At 40.9% G+C, this 17,244-nt stretch overlaps 1 protein-coding gene across 1 annotated transcript in view; it reads right to left on the bottom strand.

The window, feature by feature from the left end:
- The window catches only part of ZNF236 (zinc finger protein 236), a 195,569-nt gene that overhangs the window by 113,811 nt on the left and 64,514 nt on the right, over positions 1-17,244 (bottom strand). Inside the window, exons 11-12 of the mRNA XM_065398160.1 lie at positions 13,937-14,209; positions 9,513-9,716 (exon numbers count right to left, since the gene is read on the bottom strand). Of these exons, the coding sequence (XP_065254232.1) occupies positions 9,513-9,716; positions 13,937-14,209 (477 nt within the window). The remainder of the gene's footprint in view (positions 1-9,512; positions 9,717-13,936; positions 14,210-17,244) is intronic.

Genomic DNA, 17,244 nt, shown 5'->3' with positions numbered 1-17,244 from the left:
GTGTGGTACCTTAGCTGCACAGTTCCTTCTAGCACTAATGGCTCTAGCCCCTTATAATCCTATATATAATATAATCCTAGGAGTCCATATTAGACATTTATTTCCAACAAAATCCAAAATAAATTCAATAAAACCCAATTTATTTACTAATTCACTACCAACTGACTGAAGTCCTATATACGGATCTTATTTCAGTCATTTCACATGACACTTTAATTAGCTAGATTTCATTTTGTCCCACTGCTGTGTAATTTTGTTACATGAGATTTAATTGGAAGAGTTTATATAAGTGATACCCCATCACTGCAGCACTGGTCTTCCTCACATTACATAAAACCTACATTTGAAACAGAGAATGGAAATTACCAATGCTTCTTTGCCCAACATCTACCTCCACTAATTGGTGGTTATCTTTTCAGTGCCATCAGAAATTCATTGGGGAAAAAAACTAAACAAACCTTATTTAAACAGATGCTGTTTATACACTGTACCCTGAAGACAGCCAACTTCAGCTCTGCAAAATGAGGAGAGTTCCTGCTACTAACTGTCCAAGTCTTAGTCTTAGAAGATTCACAAAAGAACCCCTTCTCAAATGATGTGACAGCATGTGGGGTAGTAGCAGATTTCTCAAGTAAAAAGGTCCAAAATCATTCACACATCTCTGAACCAAAAATAGAGTCCTGTGCATAGCAGTAGTGTGCAATCTTGTAAAAAGTTACTGTACAATTTACTTTTTTACTAAGAGGCTACATAAATCTGTTTGTGCTGCTTAAATTCACAGAAATAGCCAGTTTTTGCCATCTTCTAGCTCAGGGGTTTTCAAACTTCATTGCACTGCAACCCAGTTCTGACAACAAAAACTACTACACAACCCCAGTGTCCTGTATTACTCTAGATTCTAGAGTCTAGAATCAGGACCGGCATTAGGGGGCGGTTAGCAGGACAATTGCCCTTGGCCCCATTCCACAGGGGGCCGAGCAAAGCTAAGTTGCTCATGTGTTGGCTTCAACCCCGAGCAACGGGGCTCAGGCTTCAGCTTCCAGCCCTGGCAGCAGGAAATCTAACACCACCCCTGGCGACCCCATTAAAACTCGTGACCCATTTTGGGGTCACGACTAGGGTGACCAGATGTCCCGATTTTGGGGTCTTTTTCTTATATAGGCTCCTATTACCCCCCACCCCCATCCCGATTTTTCACATTTGCTGTCTAGTCACCCTAGTCACAACCCACAGTTTGAGAACCGCTGTTCCAGCTCTTCAGCCTGCCCACCCATCATTCTTCCTAACAGGTGTTTTATTTCTCCCCACAAAGGGAAGTTTAGAGGGTTTCTTCTGCCTGGCTCCATACTGCTAACCTTGAAGGTAAGAGCATGAGAGGAGAGGAACATCCTTTGGGATTAAAAACAGCAGCTAAGAAGAGAATATGTGACCAATGAATTTCTTTTAGCACTGTTTTGGAGGGGGGGAGGGAGAACCAGGAGAGGCCTACAGGAGATGATCTGGGTCTTCTAAATCAAGCAGGAACAGAGCTTCCCTTGGCAAGTGCCTTTCCTGCTGTGCAGTTCCTAAACCTTGATAGAAGTAGAGCTCCTCTCAGTAGAGACTTAACAACTATAGATGGCAATCGCCTCCTCCTGCAAACCTATCCTTACCCTCTCCAAAATAGTGTTTCTATCCCCTTTCTTGCAGCTTAGGATCCATATCACAGTGGTATGGAGATACCATATCAATTTTTAAACTGTACAGGTGGCTCCACACACATTAGTATTTGGAGATCTCTCTCTCTCACATACACACAAAAAAACAACCAACACACTACAGGCAGGTGTACAGTATTGGAAAAGCATGTGTCCAGTCCACACTAGAGCCATCACTCATGCTACCACGGGCACTCAAAAAATATTTGGAAAAGTAATGAAAATTCCTACTGTGAACACAGCCAAATATTCTCTAATTATATCTATAATTGATCAGATGAATGAGAAAATGTTTGAGGTAGCCAGGAAAGACAAGAGACACTTTACCCAGGATGCAGCAACTTAACCAGATATTTTTGAGAACTTATTCTTTAAAATAACATTTCTTCCCAACCAAAAGCAGGAATAAATAGTATTGGACATCAGTCAAATTCATAAAAATGACTGAAGTCATAATGGCACTTTTTGGTCAACACTTTAATAAAAAATACCATAGGGAACATATAAAGAAACCTGCCTTAAAATACCTGGACCCAAGAGCAAATGAATGAATAAATAAATGAATGAATGAAAAATATTTTCAACAAAAAATAAAACCTACGTCTTTTTAATTTTCTGTCAAGAAACAGTTCAACCATACCACCAACACAGAGCAAAGACATTTGCAGCTTGGAATTTCTTGTCACCATTCACAGAAAAGAAAATGATAGTTCTCAGAACACTTAAATGTCACCAGAGGGAAGGTGCATGTGCCACCTGTTGGAGGAGTAGTAGAAGTTCAGATTCCTACACAGCACATTTCAAACTGGGTAACGTGCAAGAATTACAATATATCTGTAAAAAAAAACAACTACTTTCCCATATATTTCACAATTCTTAACATTTAGAAATGTGCAATTTAATCAAATCAATCTAATCACTGAAGACATTTTAATTCCACCACAGAACAAAATATGCTTCTATTTCTTCTTTGGTCTAAAAAATAAAGTTACATAGTTGTACTTGAAATTCACTCCTGGCTGATCTGAATATTATACCCTAAGACTAAATGTTTTGATGTAGTCTAACATGATTAGTGTCAAGAGATTCTTAAAACAAAAACATGTAGGAGGGTGTGGAACCAACATGTATATATTCCTTTTACAAAGGGAAAAAAGATTTTACAAATTGAATAGGCAAACTGTCTACTTTAAAATATTAGCAACCTGTAAGAATTCTTAAAACCAACAGAAGCACAATGATCTTTCAAGACAAGCAATGATAATAGAGTAAGGATACTATCAAAATACAAAAAAAGCAAATGCACTACTGTGTACAGAGTGGCTATGGACAGCACACTAGACAAGGCAGAGGAGAAAGTGACAGATCATTAGTGAAGTTAACAGGACTGGAAAGATTCATTTTGCTACATCACATATCAAAACATGAGCATCTAAATTTCATAGCACTCTCAGTGATCCCCTGTTCAGCCACTGATTTGCAGAGGCAGTAATGAATTCTATAATGTTCTCAATGGAAAGAACTGACCTAAGAAGAGAAAACTGTTACTAACCTGTTCTGTAACTGTTGTTCTTTGAGATGTGTTGCACATGTCCATTCCACTTCAAATGTGCACACCCAGTGCACAACAGCTGAAGATTTTTCCCTTTATGGTAACTATGGATTTTTCCCTTTGTGATACACAGGTGGTCTTTGCTGCTCCATGCTGCTGCACAATGGTATAACGGTGGAGCCACCTCCACTCCCCTCAGTTCCTTCTTACCAGACAGACTCCAATAGAAGCGGGAAGGAGGGTGGGTCATGGAGTGGACATGTGCAACACATCTTGAAGAACAGTTACAGTACAGGTTAGTAACTGTTTTTTCTTCTTTGACTGATTGCACATGTCCACTCTATTTCAGGTTGACTCCAAAGCAGTTCAAACTCCAGGTGTCATTTGGAGTCTACCTGAACAAGGACTAAAGAACTACTTGAGCCAAAAAAGCTGCGTAACCTGCATGAGATCCTGTAGAGTGCGCTCCGATCCTGGCTGGAAGGGGCACATTGGCAATATAATAGTACAGGCATAAGCAGGACAAAATCCTCTGCACTGAGAATGAAAGGCCTTTCATCCTGTCCACAACTGAGATGAACATGATCTAAAAGACCTAGTTCTGTCCAAGCAAAAAGCCAATACCCTTCTGACATCCAAGGTATGGAGCCTCTCCTCACCCTTATGAGAATGAGGATTAGCAAAGAATGTCAGTAAATATATGGCTTGATTGAGGTGGAATTCCGATACTACTATAGTCGGGAATTTCAGATGCAGACATAACTATTTTTCCCTTTGTGATACACTCAAACTGCGTAAGGAGGGTCAGCTACCAATGCTCCTAATTCTGCAACCCTTCTTGCAGAGGTAATAGCTACTAAAAATGCTACTTTTGTAGAGAGCTGCAGCAAAGAGTAGGTAGCCATCAGTTCAAAGGGCGAACCCATCAACCTTGTCAGCAGCACATTTATTTCTCCAGGGAAAAATATGGAACAAGGTTTCAGGTGGAACAAGCAGTCCAAACCCTGTTAGACAGAGGTTCAGATACGTAAAACACCCATCTCCTTTGACCCTAAGGAGAATCATTTCCACTTCAACAGGTAAGCATAGCTAGTAGATGTCTTTCACCTATTCGGGAGAACATTTGGTACATTCCTTGAACACTCTGCCTCCTGAGGCATTAACAATGGAGCACCCAGGCTGTAAGATGGAGAGCAGCCAAGTGGAGATGTAGAGGCGATCGAGGTCCTGGGAGATCAGGGTAGGTTTCAGAGGTAGCGTCAAAGGAGCCCTGGCTGAGAGACTCAGCAGACTGGAGAGCCAATGCTGGCGAGGCCACACCGGAGCTATGCGGATCATGCAAGCGTGAACCTGCTTGAGCTAAAGCAACACCCTGGAAAGGAGCAAAATGGGGGAGAGGAAGAGGGAGGCAGGCATACATCAGATTGCCTTTCCGAGACAGTAGCCAAGCATCCATCAGAGTTCCCTACCTGTGCCTTGCCCATGAACAAAAGAGCTGAGACGTTCTGTTGAGATGAATAGCAAAACAGGTGTATGTGAGGGACCCCCTAGATCTTAGGAATCTCTTGTGGCTTTAATGGATTGCCACATGGAATCTCACAATATCCGGCCTGAAAAACCACTTGTGATCTCTGCTGAATGATCTGTTCAGGGCAATTAGATGTATGGTATTGGTGATACAAAACTCCGGAAGATCTATTGCTTCTTAACAGAAAATCTGATCTGGGCCCTCTTTGTCCTTCCATGTAGAACATCAATGTAACGTTGTCCATGACGACCTGTAAAGTCTCTTTCTTGACGTGAGGGAAAAAAGCTTGACAGGCCAGATGAACAGCCCTCCAAGCTAGAAAAAAAGCGACTGTAACCAAAGTGGAAATATTGGAAAGAGTCCAGCGGAGGGCAACAAAAATGATTAGGGGTCTGGAGCACATGACTTATGAGGAGAGGCTGAGGGAACTGGGATTGTTTAGTCTCCAGAAGAAAAGAATGAGGGGGGATTTGATAGCTGCTTTCAACTACCTGAGGGGGGGGGGGGGGTTCCAAAGAGGATGGAGCTCGGCTGTTCTCAGTGGTGGCAGATGACAGAACAAGGAGCAATGGTCTCAAGTTGCAGTGGGGGAGGTCTAGGTTGGATATTAGGAAACACTATTTCACTAGGAGGGTGGTGAAGCACTGGAATGCTTTACCTAGGGAGGTGGTGGAATCTCCTTCCTTGGAGGTTTTTAAGGCCCGGCTTGACAAAGCCCTGGCTGGGATGATTTAGTTGGGAATTGGTCCTGCTTTGAGCAGGGGGTTGGACTAGATGACCTCCTGAGGTCCCTTCCAACCCTGATATTCTAGGATTCTGTGATTCAAAGTCAATGTGGGTAAGGAAGGGCAAAAAACTCCCATACACATGTTGGCTGGATTCATTCACCAGTCCAATGAGGCTAGTACTCCTGCAGGTACTTGAATGAGCATATCCAATGGGTGATGAGCCAGGGAGTACAATGACTTTAACCAGCTCGGCAACTTTCTGAAACAAAGTCTGGCATGCTGAACCACATATGTGCAGGAGGACATGTGCCCCAGAAGTCTGAAGCAGGTGGGTTTTTGTTGTTGTTTTTGTAGCTGTTTATGAGCTTTGAGATCTATGGAAATGTTTAATATTGTCTGGAATGGCTGAGGAAGGAATGGCCTGTAGAATCTGGGATGACCCCTATAAATTCTATTCTCTGAACTGGGGAGAACAGTGACTTGTCCTTTTTATCAACAGATCCAGAACCCTGAAAAGGGATCAGTTCCTGGATAGACTAACTTTTACTTGGAGCTTGGCTCAACCTTGTAACAGCCAGTCATCCAGGTAAGGAAATATTTGCATATCTGCTTTCCTCAGGAATAAAGCTACCACAGCAATGCGTTCTGTAAACACAGGAAAGCAGAGAGCCAAAGGATAGGACCATGAACTAATAATGAATGTGGTTGACCAGAAATCTTAGGAATCTCTTGTGGCTTTAATGGATTGTCACATGGAAATCTGTGTCTTTCAAGTCAAGGGCAACATACCAGTTGCCATGATCAGGAAGGGAATACTGGAGGCTAGGGTTATCATTTTAAACCTTATTTTCTTTATATGGTAGTTCAAATTTTGCAAGTTTTGCAACTTTTCCCAGAGTACACCCTGTTCTTCCCTGAGTGCTTAATGGTGGACAGTACCGGGGACCTTGATCATCTAGTGGAGCCAAGTCTCAGCTGCTTGCATGAGTTTGCCCTTTTGCATTTCTTTCTTGACACCGGAGAAGGGAATCAGTACTGACTTTCAGAAGCCCTGTCCATAGGGCCACTCCTCACTGATGCCAAAGTACTCAGTGTGTGCCCTGAGTGGGAATGTTCTGAAGGGGGACATCGGGCAACCTCCCTGAGGTTGTGATGCAGTCTCATTTCTCTGTCCTTTTTTGTCCAGGGCTTGAAGTCCCTGCAATCTGGCAGAGTTTTCTAATGTGACTCCTGCCAAGGCACTTTAGGCAGGTGAACAAGGGTCTCTCACTGGCAAAGATTTTTTGCAGCTGGCACACAGCTTAAACCCCAGAGACCGATGCATATCCCTGTACTGAATGTTGGCAGCCTGAGAATAAGATGGAACCTGTTCCAAGAAAACAAAGACCAAAAAACCCCCAAAAAACCAGCAACAAAACCCACTACTAATCTAACATATGCCACTAACTATGTGCAGTAAGGAAGATAATTTTTCTGTAACGAGAGAGAAACTTGCAGTAGCAAGTCAATGTCCTCTGACTACCAAACACAGGCAGTAAAAAGGAACTGAGTGTCCAGGGTGGCTCCATCATTTATTCCATTGTGCAGTAGCATGAGGCAGCAGAGGGCACCTGTGCTGCCCCCACAGGTACCGCTAGGGAAAAATCTCCAACTCTGGTGCACTGGGTGTGCATACCTGAACTGGAAAGGACATATGCAATCACTCGAAAAATAACTATTGATGCTTCCAAAACTCTGAACAAATGGAACTTAATTGGTCTCTATGGAATGATAACTATAAGAAATAGTAACCACTTGAATATTATTTTTTGAGGATGGCGGCAGTCTAAATACAAGTTTGAAAAATAGCTGACTGCTGAATTTACTTTGTCAATTCTAAGGAACAGCCAAGCAAATCTTATATATTCTAATTGTGTAGCAAGAAAAACCCTGAATCTCATTTTCTCTCCAAAGCTGAACAAGTAAACAATACTAAATTACTTCTCAAATAAATATAAAATATTTACAATTATTTTAATGCACAGTAACTAAAGCAGTTAAATTTAAAATAGAAAATCAGCAGTAAGGATATCAACATATGTACATTAAGCTTTTCATAGGCCCTTTTTAAAAAATGCTAACGCTTTTTTTTTGTGGTAAAATCATCTCAAAAAAAGTGTTACTTCACTGTTGTTAGAACTAAAATGAACTGATCAGGCCATGTTCAAAGGAAATGAAAATGTCAAAGAGAAAAAAAATTCTGATCAGCTCAGCTCATGTGTCACTACAACAAAGTAACTGGAAGCTCCAGATCTCCCTTGCTGGATTCACCCAGAATGGGGGTGTCTCCAGCTGGAGCAGAGCTAGCATAAACAGTTCCTATATTGCCCCTACCATCATCACCCATAGCCCGGTGCATGCTGGGCTGGGGAGAGGGCATGGCTGGAGCACAATATGTTCCAACAATCCCAAGCTAAATGAGAGCCCCTTGGGACAGGTTACTAACCATTTCAAGGACTAAGATTTAAAAAGGTGTATTGTTAGAACATGTTTGTCACTGATTTTCAGTGAACTATGCTGGTCCTGACACAGTGACAAACTGTGCACCGTCATGTGCATTTTAAATGCAACGTTTAAGAGCTTTTTAGACACTTGGGCCCAAATTCTTTTCCGTGTCCAGTCTTCATTTCAATAGATTACCATTTGCAGCTCCTTATTTCTCAGCCAAACTCTGTGCTGGTGCTGGCATAGTTTAAGCTTGGTCTTGACTAGCATTTAAAAATGTGCTAGTCAAAAGCCTTTGCTAACATGCTCTACAACTCTATCCAATGCCTTGTCCACAGTAGAGTTTTAGAACATGTTAGCAAACACATTTTAATATCGCATCTTTAAAGCCTAGTCAAGACCAAGCTTAAACTATGCCAGCACCAGCACAGAGTTTGGCTGAGAAATAAGGAGCTGCAAATGGTAATCTATTGAAATGAAGACTGGACCTGGAAGATAATTTGGACCCAAGTCTCTAAAAAGCTACTAAATGTTACATTTAAAAAGCACATGATTAAACAGGACTTTTATTAAAGCTACCTTTATTATATAAAAAACTAAAATGGGATTGTAAAATTATGATATTATTGGCAGTTTCTCATTTAAAAAGAAGTATGGAGCCAATCTGATTGTTATGGCCACGTTAATATCTTTAACAATTTAATAATATTCTAGGTCTATAGTTTGATCTTTTTCATTCGAAACTCACATGGTTATTGTACTCTCGTTGGAGTTTTGAAAATAATACTATGTTTAGTATATCTAGTTTAAGGTGGTCAAAGCAGAAAACTGCCCATCACTAACGGAGTCTAAATCAACTATATTTAGGTGAAAATGTAAGTAAATACATATCATAATATCTTGTCCACTGTCACCAACCTCTTATTTACAATACAATCCTTCATCTAAAGCTGAACAACAACTAACCTTTTCCAACAAAATGGTTTTAAAAAGTGATAAATCATATAACATCCCATCCTATGCCAGAATAGAAAGATGCCATGTGAGCTTTCTATAATATATTCCCATGTTAAAATGTTATCGCTAATGGAACACTAATTCAACTGAGTTCACAAAATCCACTAAAGCCATATAAAATTATAATTGTATCAAAGAATAAATGTGATTAGAATAAGGAGATTTTAGAATATGTTCTCTAAGCATTAGCTCAAAAAAACTAAAGGAAACAAATGAATATGTTTACCTTTTCTACACTGCATATTTTACAATTTTTTTTCTGTTAAACTTTATAGGATTCTATCAATAAAAAAAACCTCTTGTTATAAATTCATAAAGTACACTTTCAATTCAAACAGCTGACAGTACAGCTTTCTCTGCAGCTGCTGAACAGTTAATTGCAGGTGCATCTTCTTGAGTGAGTTTATAGACTGCCTTTGCCTAATAGTGTACTCTACTTCATTCATATTCTAAACCCAAATTTCAGGATTACAATAAGTTACAGCACATACAAACTCAGTCTTCACCTAAATCAGTGATGAGTATGGGTTCTTGCAACGGAATATCCGGTACTGGAACGCTGGTCTTTCCTATTCGAACTTTTGCAGGTTTACGCTGATGTCGCATCTTTCGTAGTTCAGTGTGTTTAAAGTGTGAAGCAATGTGAGTCTTCCTGTGGCCAGATGTTCTGAACTTTTTATCACAGTGAGGACAAGCAAAAGGTCTAACACCTGAAAGAGATTAAAATATATTACTTCATGGTTTACTCTCATGTCCGCAGGAATAAAAGCTATGGAATCCAAATAGTAAAATCATAACCGTGTGTTTACAGAGACTGACATGACCAAATGCGGGGAAGATGTGTGTGTTATTTTTCCTTGGGGGAAGAGAGCAGAAATGGGAGATTGTGTGTGTGCTGTTTAAGTACATGGCTAACTTAAAAGTGAAGGACAGATAGTTCCATCCATGGTCCATAAATGAGAGGGAAACTTAGCACAAAAATTCCCAAACTGATGGAAAGAGGGAGTAGTGACTATGTGGCACCCTCTTCTATCAACTACAAGCCAGTAGGAATGCCTGAAGGGTGAACTCCATGCTGGAACACCACAGAAATTGGAATCTCAGAACTACTGCACTCAGCAGCTTTCAACTCAGGTATACAAGCTTCTACCACCTTCAGGGCCAGCCCACAACATTTTGGCACCTGAGGCGGGGAGCTCAAATGACGCCCCCATGCCCTCTCGCTTGGACCAAAACTTTGAAAGGTCTCAATTCTGCCTTCTTCCTGTTCCACTCCTCTCATGGTACTGCTCTACCTACCCACCCCAATAAAGGAGAACTAACAACTTAAAATGCCTTGTTCAAAAATTTTAAGTAACGCGTAACTTTCAAATGCCTGAACAGCAAATGTAACTTTTCTTGTCTGCATAGTAAACACTGGCATTTTTATCTGTTTGAATAATCAAAGTGGTGATTTCCGTGCCCTCTTGGTTGCACAGATTTGAACTGCTTCCTGAAGATCCACAGTCTGGGCCAGCTCATGCTCTATTGAGATTGTTGCAAGGCCGACCAGCCTCTCCTGTGTCATTATGGAGCATGGATGTGTTTTTATTAAACTTCAGCTTCGAGAAGCTGCGTTCTCCACTGGCAACTGTTACAGGAAGTGTTAGAAGTATGCGCAGAGCATCAAAAGCATTTGGAAAGAGGGTGGTCATCTTATTTGTGCACATATATTCTAGAACACCCTTTGGAGTTGATCTTGCTGAAATGTATCTTGAAAGGGCTTTCAGTTCATCACCTAAATCACTCGCATCAATATAGCGCATGTCATCATGTGTCAACACTGTTTCTAGTGCCCTGCATTGCTGGTGTAGGTCTTCTTAAGGTATAGTGAGGAGTTTTGGAATATCATACAACATCCCAAATATACTGCGGTGTTCCTTGAGCTGCATGAAACGTTCTTCAACTGACTGTACTGCACAATCTAGCACCTGGTTAAAGAATTCAACTTTGAATTGTTGTTTGGGGTCTCTTATGGGATTATCCTGTGCCTCGTAATCAAAATGCCTTCTTCTTCGGTGACTCTTGTATTCTTGAATGGGTGGGAAAATAGCTTCAGTGTGAAGTTCCTCTGCCAACTTCTGTGCACTCTTCAGAACGTTTTGAAATCCCTCATCTGTCCGGTAAGACTGTAGGTATGACTTTGCTTTGTCCAGTTGTTCCATTGCTCCAGATATATCAAGGCCAACACCTTGGAGTCTCTTGCTTACGTTTATTTCAAACAGTATGTCATGCCACAACACTAAGCCACACAGAAATTTGAAGTTATCTAAGTTTCTGGTGATTCCATTTCCCTCTGCCACTGTTCTCCCATGAACAGTTCCTGTCATAGCATTATCCTCCATAATGGCAACTATGGCATCATCTATCTTCCCAATTTGGTGTTTTATAGGCTTTATCTCCTCCACTCGACTTTCCCATTGTGTGGCACTCAGTGGTTTCCGTGTCAGAGAGGATGTTCCCAGATGTTGCTTCAAAATTTGCCATCGATGAGTTGATGCAGAACAAAATACAGAGATGCTTTCAATTACACTAAAAAATTCAGCAGCCTCACTAGAAGCTGATGCTGCATCACTGACCACCAAGTTCAATGAATGAGAACTGCATGGGACAAAAAAAGCTCGAGGGTTTAACTCTCGGATCCGTGTCTGCAGTCCTCTGTTCTTTCCTCTCATGTTGGCACCATTATCGTAGCCCTGACCTCTCATGTCAGCTATCGCAATTCCCGTATCTTCCAGCTTTTTAAGAAGCACATTTGTCATACCAGCTCCTGTAGTATCATCAATGTCAATAAATTCTAGAAAATGCTCTCTGACAGTCACCATTGAAGGGACATTTTCACTAGATTCTGTTGTTGTTACAAAATGCACCATTAAAGTCATTTGTTCCGTATGGCTGATGTCAGGTGTGCAGTCCAGAATAACAGAGTAATATCTTGCTGACTTCAGATCTGCCACAATCTTCTGTTTAACTTTTGTTGCCAGTAACTGTATGATCTCATTTTGAATTGTTTTTCCAAGATAGTGGTGTGTGTACATTTCTTGGGTGGTGACTCTTAGACGCTCCTGGAGTACAGCATCAAACTCAGCCATCAGCTCCACAATTTTAAGGAAGTTTCCATTGTTTGGCACATACAGCTGATCTGAAGTGCCACGCAGTGCTAGGTTTTGTGTAGCAAGCATTCTCACAATGGCAATGAGCCTTTTCAGAACATTTTTCCAGTAAAGAGACTCTGATGCAATCTTCTCTTGATGCTGATCATCTATGGTGGCCTTTAACCATAGTCTCATCTCAAGCTCTTTCCACCTATGGAATGCTCTCTGGTGATTTGCTGCCTTCTCAAGCCATGCCAGATTTCTAGCCAGATTTTTCCAGTCCTTTGTTCCTGTAAAACCCAACGTGGCTGGAACATTAGACTGGAAGAGTTTGCAACAAAAACAGTATGCAGCATTCTGGGTTTTTGAGTATATAAGCCATGGCCTCTCACTTTGTCACCATTGGGGATTTCATGCCAGTAATGTGTTGGATGGAAACTTCTATTTTCATTGTCTTTGGGAAACGAAGTTTTTCACTTGCTGTGGCCCATGTAGTACAAGGAAGTCCCTCAGGCTACTGCTCAAGTGGGCCCACAGTCCTGGATCATCTAGACTTAAGGAACTAAACTCAGCAGCAGCTGTTTCTTGCGCCTCCACCACACTCTTCTCTGATCTACACTTTTCTTCAGGAATGTGCATGGTTACATCCATTTGAGATGGAGATATGGATGCTGCAGTAGCTGCCAGGTCACCTGCACTCTGACTAACTGGAAAATCAGGCATCTCCTCACCACTCACATCCTCACTGAGGCCGGAAGGCTCATCATGAACATTTGTGTCTATGTATCTCAGGAAAGCTCCTTCCTGCTTAGATAGAAAAGCTTCCTCTCTTTTTCTGAATGCTGCCCCAGAGGGGCGTTTTCTTCTTTCACTCATGACTGCTGTTCTGTGCCAGCTATAGTGGCTCTCAACACTCAATTGAAGGGGACAAATAAGCAGGCTGGTAGCAGGGCCTGAGTGAGGGAAGATATCGCGTCTTAAGGGCCTAACTGGCCCTACTACTTCAGTTGACTGCCTGTTCTCAAGTGGGTTCAGGGAAGCAGCAGGAAACAGGAAGCTCCCTGAGAAGCTGGTGTTAATCAGTCCAGGCTCCTGAGGGTGCTAGAGAGGTAAATAAGAGGCGCCTCCTCCTCATTCTCCCTGCAGCTCCTGCTGCTTTCTGTTATTCCCTCTCACCTTTTCTCCTGCCTGCCTGTTATGTCTCTTGTGCCCTCCTTCCTCCAGACAGCACTCCACCATCTCTGCGCATCTAGAGCAGAGAGAATACATATGCACCAGCAGCAGACAATTTTCTACACTCTGGGTCCTAGTAGCACTGCCCCACAGTCTGGCACCTGAGGCAGCCGCCTCAGTTCGCCTCATGGTAAGGCCAGCCCTGACCACCTTCAGTGATTCAGTAGCTTCATAATTCAAGTAAGAGTTGTTGCTAAAGAACTGGCCCTCCAGGTATATGTTCCAGGAGAAAATGAAAAACAAGAGTGAAGGAAGAAAACAACATAGGTGGACAGTTGTGGTTTAGCAGAGAAAAGGGAGTTTAAAAAGTCACACACCAATGAGAATTGGGACATGAACAAGTTAAAATATTTGATGAATAAAAGTTTATAATACAAGAATTCAACAGGGCTACCATTTAAATTCTTATGAAGTTATTTGTCAGAAACAAAATACTTCATTCTATATTTGATATTTATGACGATACCTGATCGCCTTCATATCTACAAACCAAACTCTGTCCCCTATTCTTGAAGGACTTCTGAACATCATATAAAACCATAGGGATAACTCACAGGCCTTACCTGTATGCAGACGAATGTGAACTTTTAAGCTTCCTGAGGTGGAAAAACATTTCATACAATACTGGCACTTAAAAGCTTTAATGCCAGTGTGTGTTTTTGTGTGTGCTGTGAGAGTGCTCTTCACAGCAAAGGCGCGGAAACACTGGGGACACTTGAATGGCTTCTCATGCGTGTGAATTCGAATGTGGCGCACTAGATCACTGGGTTTTTTAAATTCTTTAGAGCAATATGGGCAAACATGCCATCTTATTCCATTCTCTTCACGTACAGAACCTGAAATAAACAACACTGAAATTAGATGTGTGCCTGTTTATATTTGTAAGTTAATAAACAATCTGTTAAATTGACATTGTCACTCAAAAGATGAGAATTAAAAATGAGCACTGAAGACTCTTGCCAAGACTTACTAAACAAAGCGTAATGCACTTCTCAGATACCTTCCCCTTAGAGTAAATACTCCTTATAGAAATATGATTAAAATAAAATCAAGATAATGCTATTTAATCGTAGTTACCAACATACCTGTAACGAAGGAGGACAAAAACCAACAAAATACACCTATCGTAACATTTTATTCTACAGTGTGGAGTGTGTGTATGGGAATAGCATATAATGTTTTAGCCATTTTTGAGCTGTATATTTGTGTTGACAGGATTTAAGCATAGCATACTCAATTACTGAATTGTTATACTCCTCAGAGGATCGCTATAAAAAAAAAAAGTATCATGATTATAGGTCTGCAATTGGGGACACGTGGGTTTGTTTTGTTCGTTTGTCTGTTTTAAATAGACTATTAAAAACAGTGTCCAGAATAGCAGAAAGCTGGTAAATAGCATTGTTTTATTAGAAATGTCAAATTCACTACGAAGATATCAGAGAATGAATAGTCATTCCAAAAGCAGATTCCAGTAGCTCGAATGGAGGAAAGGTCTTTTAATACCTTTATACAAAAAAACCTAGAGAACACAATGTGAAGAATGTAAACGAAAGCTCTTAGATTGATTCTAAGGATCATGTGAATCAGCATCAAATCACCTTAATCGTCATAACAATATTATGCCCAATATCTTCATTTCCCATTAACAATTAAACTCATTTTGCCTATTTGTAAAAGTTTTATTTTCAAAAAGTTACTCTCTATTTTCTTTCCATAATCTCTTGCCAGACGTTTACAAAAAAATCTCCTCTAGTGAGCAAACTTATAAAATGGATTTCCTAAATGTTATCTAATTTTTTTTTTTAGTACTTTTAAAAATATATCTTCTCTCCGCAAATTTTATCAGGCTTGCTCTTATTATTATTATTATGGAATTCCCACTCTAACCAAGTATATTCTTTTCCAGTACACTTATCAAACAGAGATACACACATGCAATAGATTGGCTACCACCATTAATAAATGAAGGTTATTTACTTGTAACCAGAGCTCTTTGAGATGACTCTGCATATTCACATTTATGGGTAATGAGCCAAACAGTGCAACCTACTAGTGGAACATTCTCCCAGCAATGCCTGTTGGAGCGCACACACTGCTCTTCTGCCCCTCCCATCAGCATTCAAAAACATTCTGAGGATGAAGCTATATAAGGGGGTGCTATGTCCACTACCTCAGTTCCTTCCACTACTGAGTCAGAGAAAGCAAGCACTCTGGGCAAGAAGGGAAGGTGGATGGGAAGTGTGATTATGCAGAGTCATCTCGAAGAATTCGGATTATAAATAACCTTCATTTCTTCTCCGAGTGGCTCTGTATATTCCTATTTATGGGTAGTTTGGCAAGCAGTGCTGAAAACTCAGGAGGTGGGTATAAAGTCCTAATTAAATAATGATTGAAACACAACTTAAAGGGACCTTGCTTCTGAGGTAGGAGAAAACCCCGCATCAGATAGACTGGCGTGGTTCACTTCTGACTGGCGCTTGTGGTTGGAAAGAACTGAGGCTGTAGAGGGAGCAGTGCCCCTTTATATAGCCTCACTCTTTGTGAACACTGAAAGGGGGGGGGGGGGGGGGAAGAGAGAAAGCCAACAGGCGCTGTTTGTGAAGGTTCCACCATTAGACTGCACCAGGTAGGGAACATACAGAGCCACTTGAAGAAAAATTCTCTCTTACATTAAGAACTTTCTGCCTAAAGAAATTCTACTTGGTGCACATCCTGAAAGAACTTAAGTCAACATACTATACATGTACCACTGAATTTAAAAGAATTTAGGCTACAAATTAGAATTTTGTTCTTTTTACATTTATAAAAAGAGAACAGAACTGAAAGATTAAACTTAAGCAATGTACTTTTTCACGGAAACAAGATTAATTCTTTGAACTTTAATCTTACATTTAAGAATTGTATTACTAATACCTTTCCTATTTTACCCCCTACATTTGCAAAATAGTCTTAATGTTTAGAATCCTGTTTGTAGATTATGTCTCATTTCCAATGCCTCACTTTGTACTAGTTGCAAATACCAGTGCATCAGGTCTTCACAAACTTGCCTGATGCGCATTCAAATGCAGTACAATTCCCTTCTTTAAAAACAAGGTTCATATGACTGACACTTGGTATTTTTAAAGTTTTTCCTTTGTTCTAGCTAGCTTAAAAATATCAAAAGTTACTTTTGATATTAATGTTACACTTTGAAGTAACTTGGTATGTATGAAATGGGCTCTACACACCTAATAGGATTTTAACTCCCTATAAAACTGAGAAGCGTCGGACAACACTGGGATTCTCTACATAAGCAATGTATTTTTCAGTCATGCTTTTAGCTCTGGAGGTGTTCAGTTCAATCTCTGGTTTCAGCCAAGATGGAAGCCATTCCACATGCACTAATATGTCAGCTGATAATTTAGTGCTTGTGAGAACTGAAATTCCCCTTCCAGAGAGTTTAGTAGATGCACTGGAACTTGGCTTTAGCCAAGCAGAAGGTAAGTGTATAGGTTGGTTAAGATGAAAGCAGGATACACCCCAACTTTCTGCCAAAGGTTATAAGTGCAGGGAAACCTTGTCCTTATGGAACTTAGTAAAACGGGGGTCCACCATCATGGCCCCCAGTTTGCCTACCCTTCTTGCAGAAGTAATAGCTACCAGGAAGGCAACCTTCATGGAAAAAAGACAGGGAGCAGGAGGCCATACGTTCAAAGGGCAATTTCATCAACACCGAGAGGACAAGACTGAGGTCCCATTGCAGAGCAAAGAGTTGAACGGGTGGCTAAGTCTAGAGGAGGCCCTTCCAAAACCTGGTAGTCAAGCGATGCATAGAGAGAGAGAGCGCCCCTCCACAAGGGGGTGCAAGGCACTGAAAGTGGCTATATGAACC

This window comes from Emys orbicularis, chromosome 2 (assembly GCF_028017835.1).
Source record: "Emys orbicularis isolate rEmyOrb1 chromosome 2, rEmyOrb1.hap1, whole genome shotgun sequence".
Lineage (NCBI taxonomy): Eukaryota > Metazoa > Chordata > Testudines > Emydidae > Emys > Emys orbicularis.
This window is presented reverse-complemented; position numbering and strand designations above follow the sequence as displayed.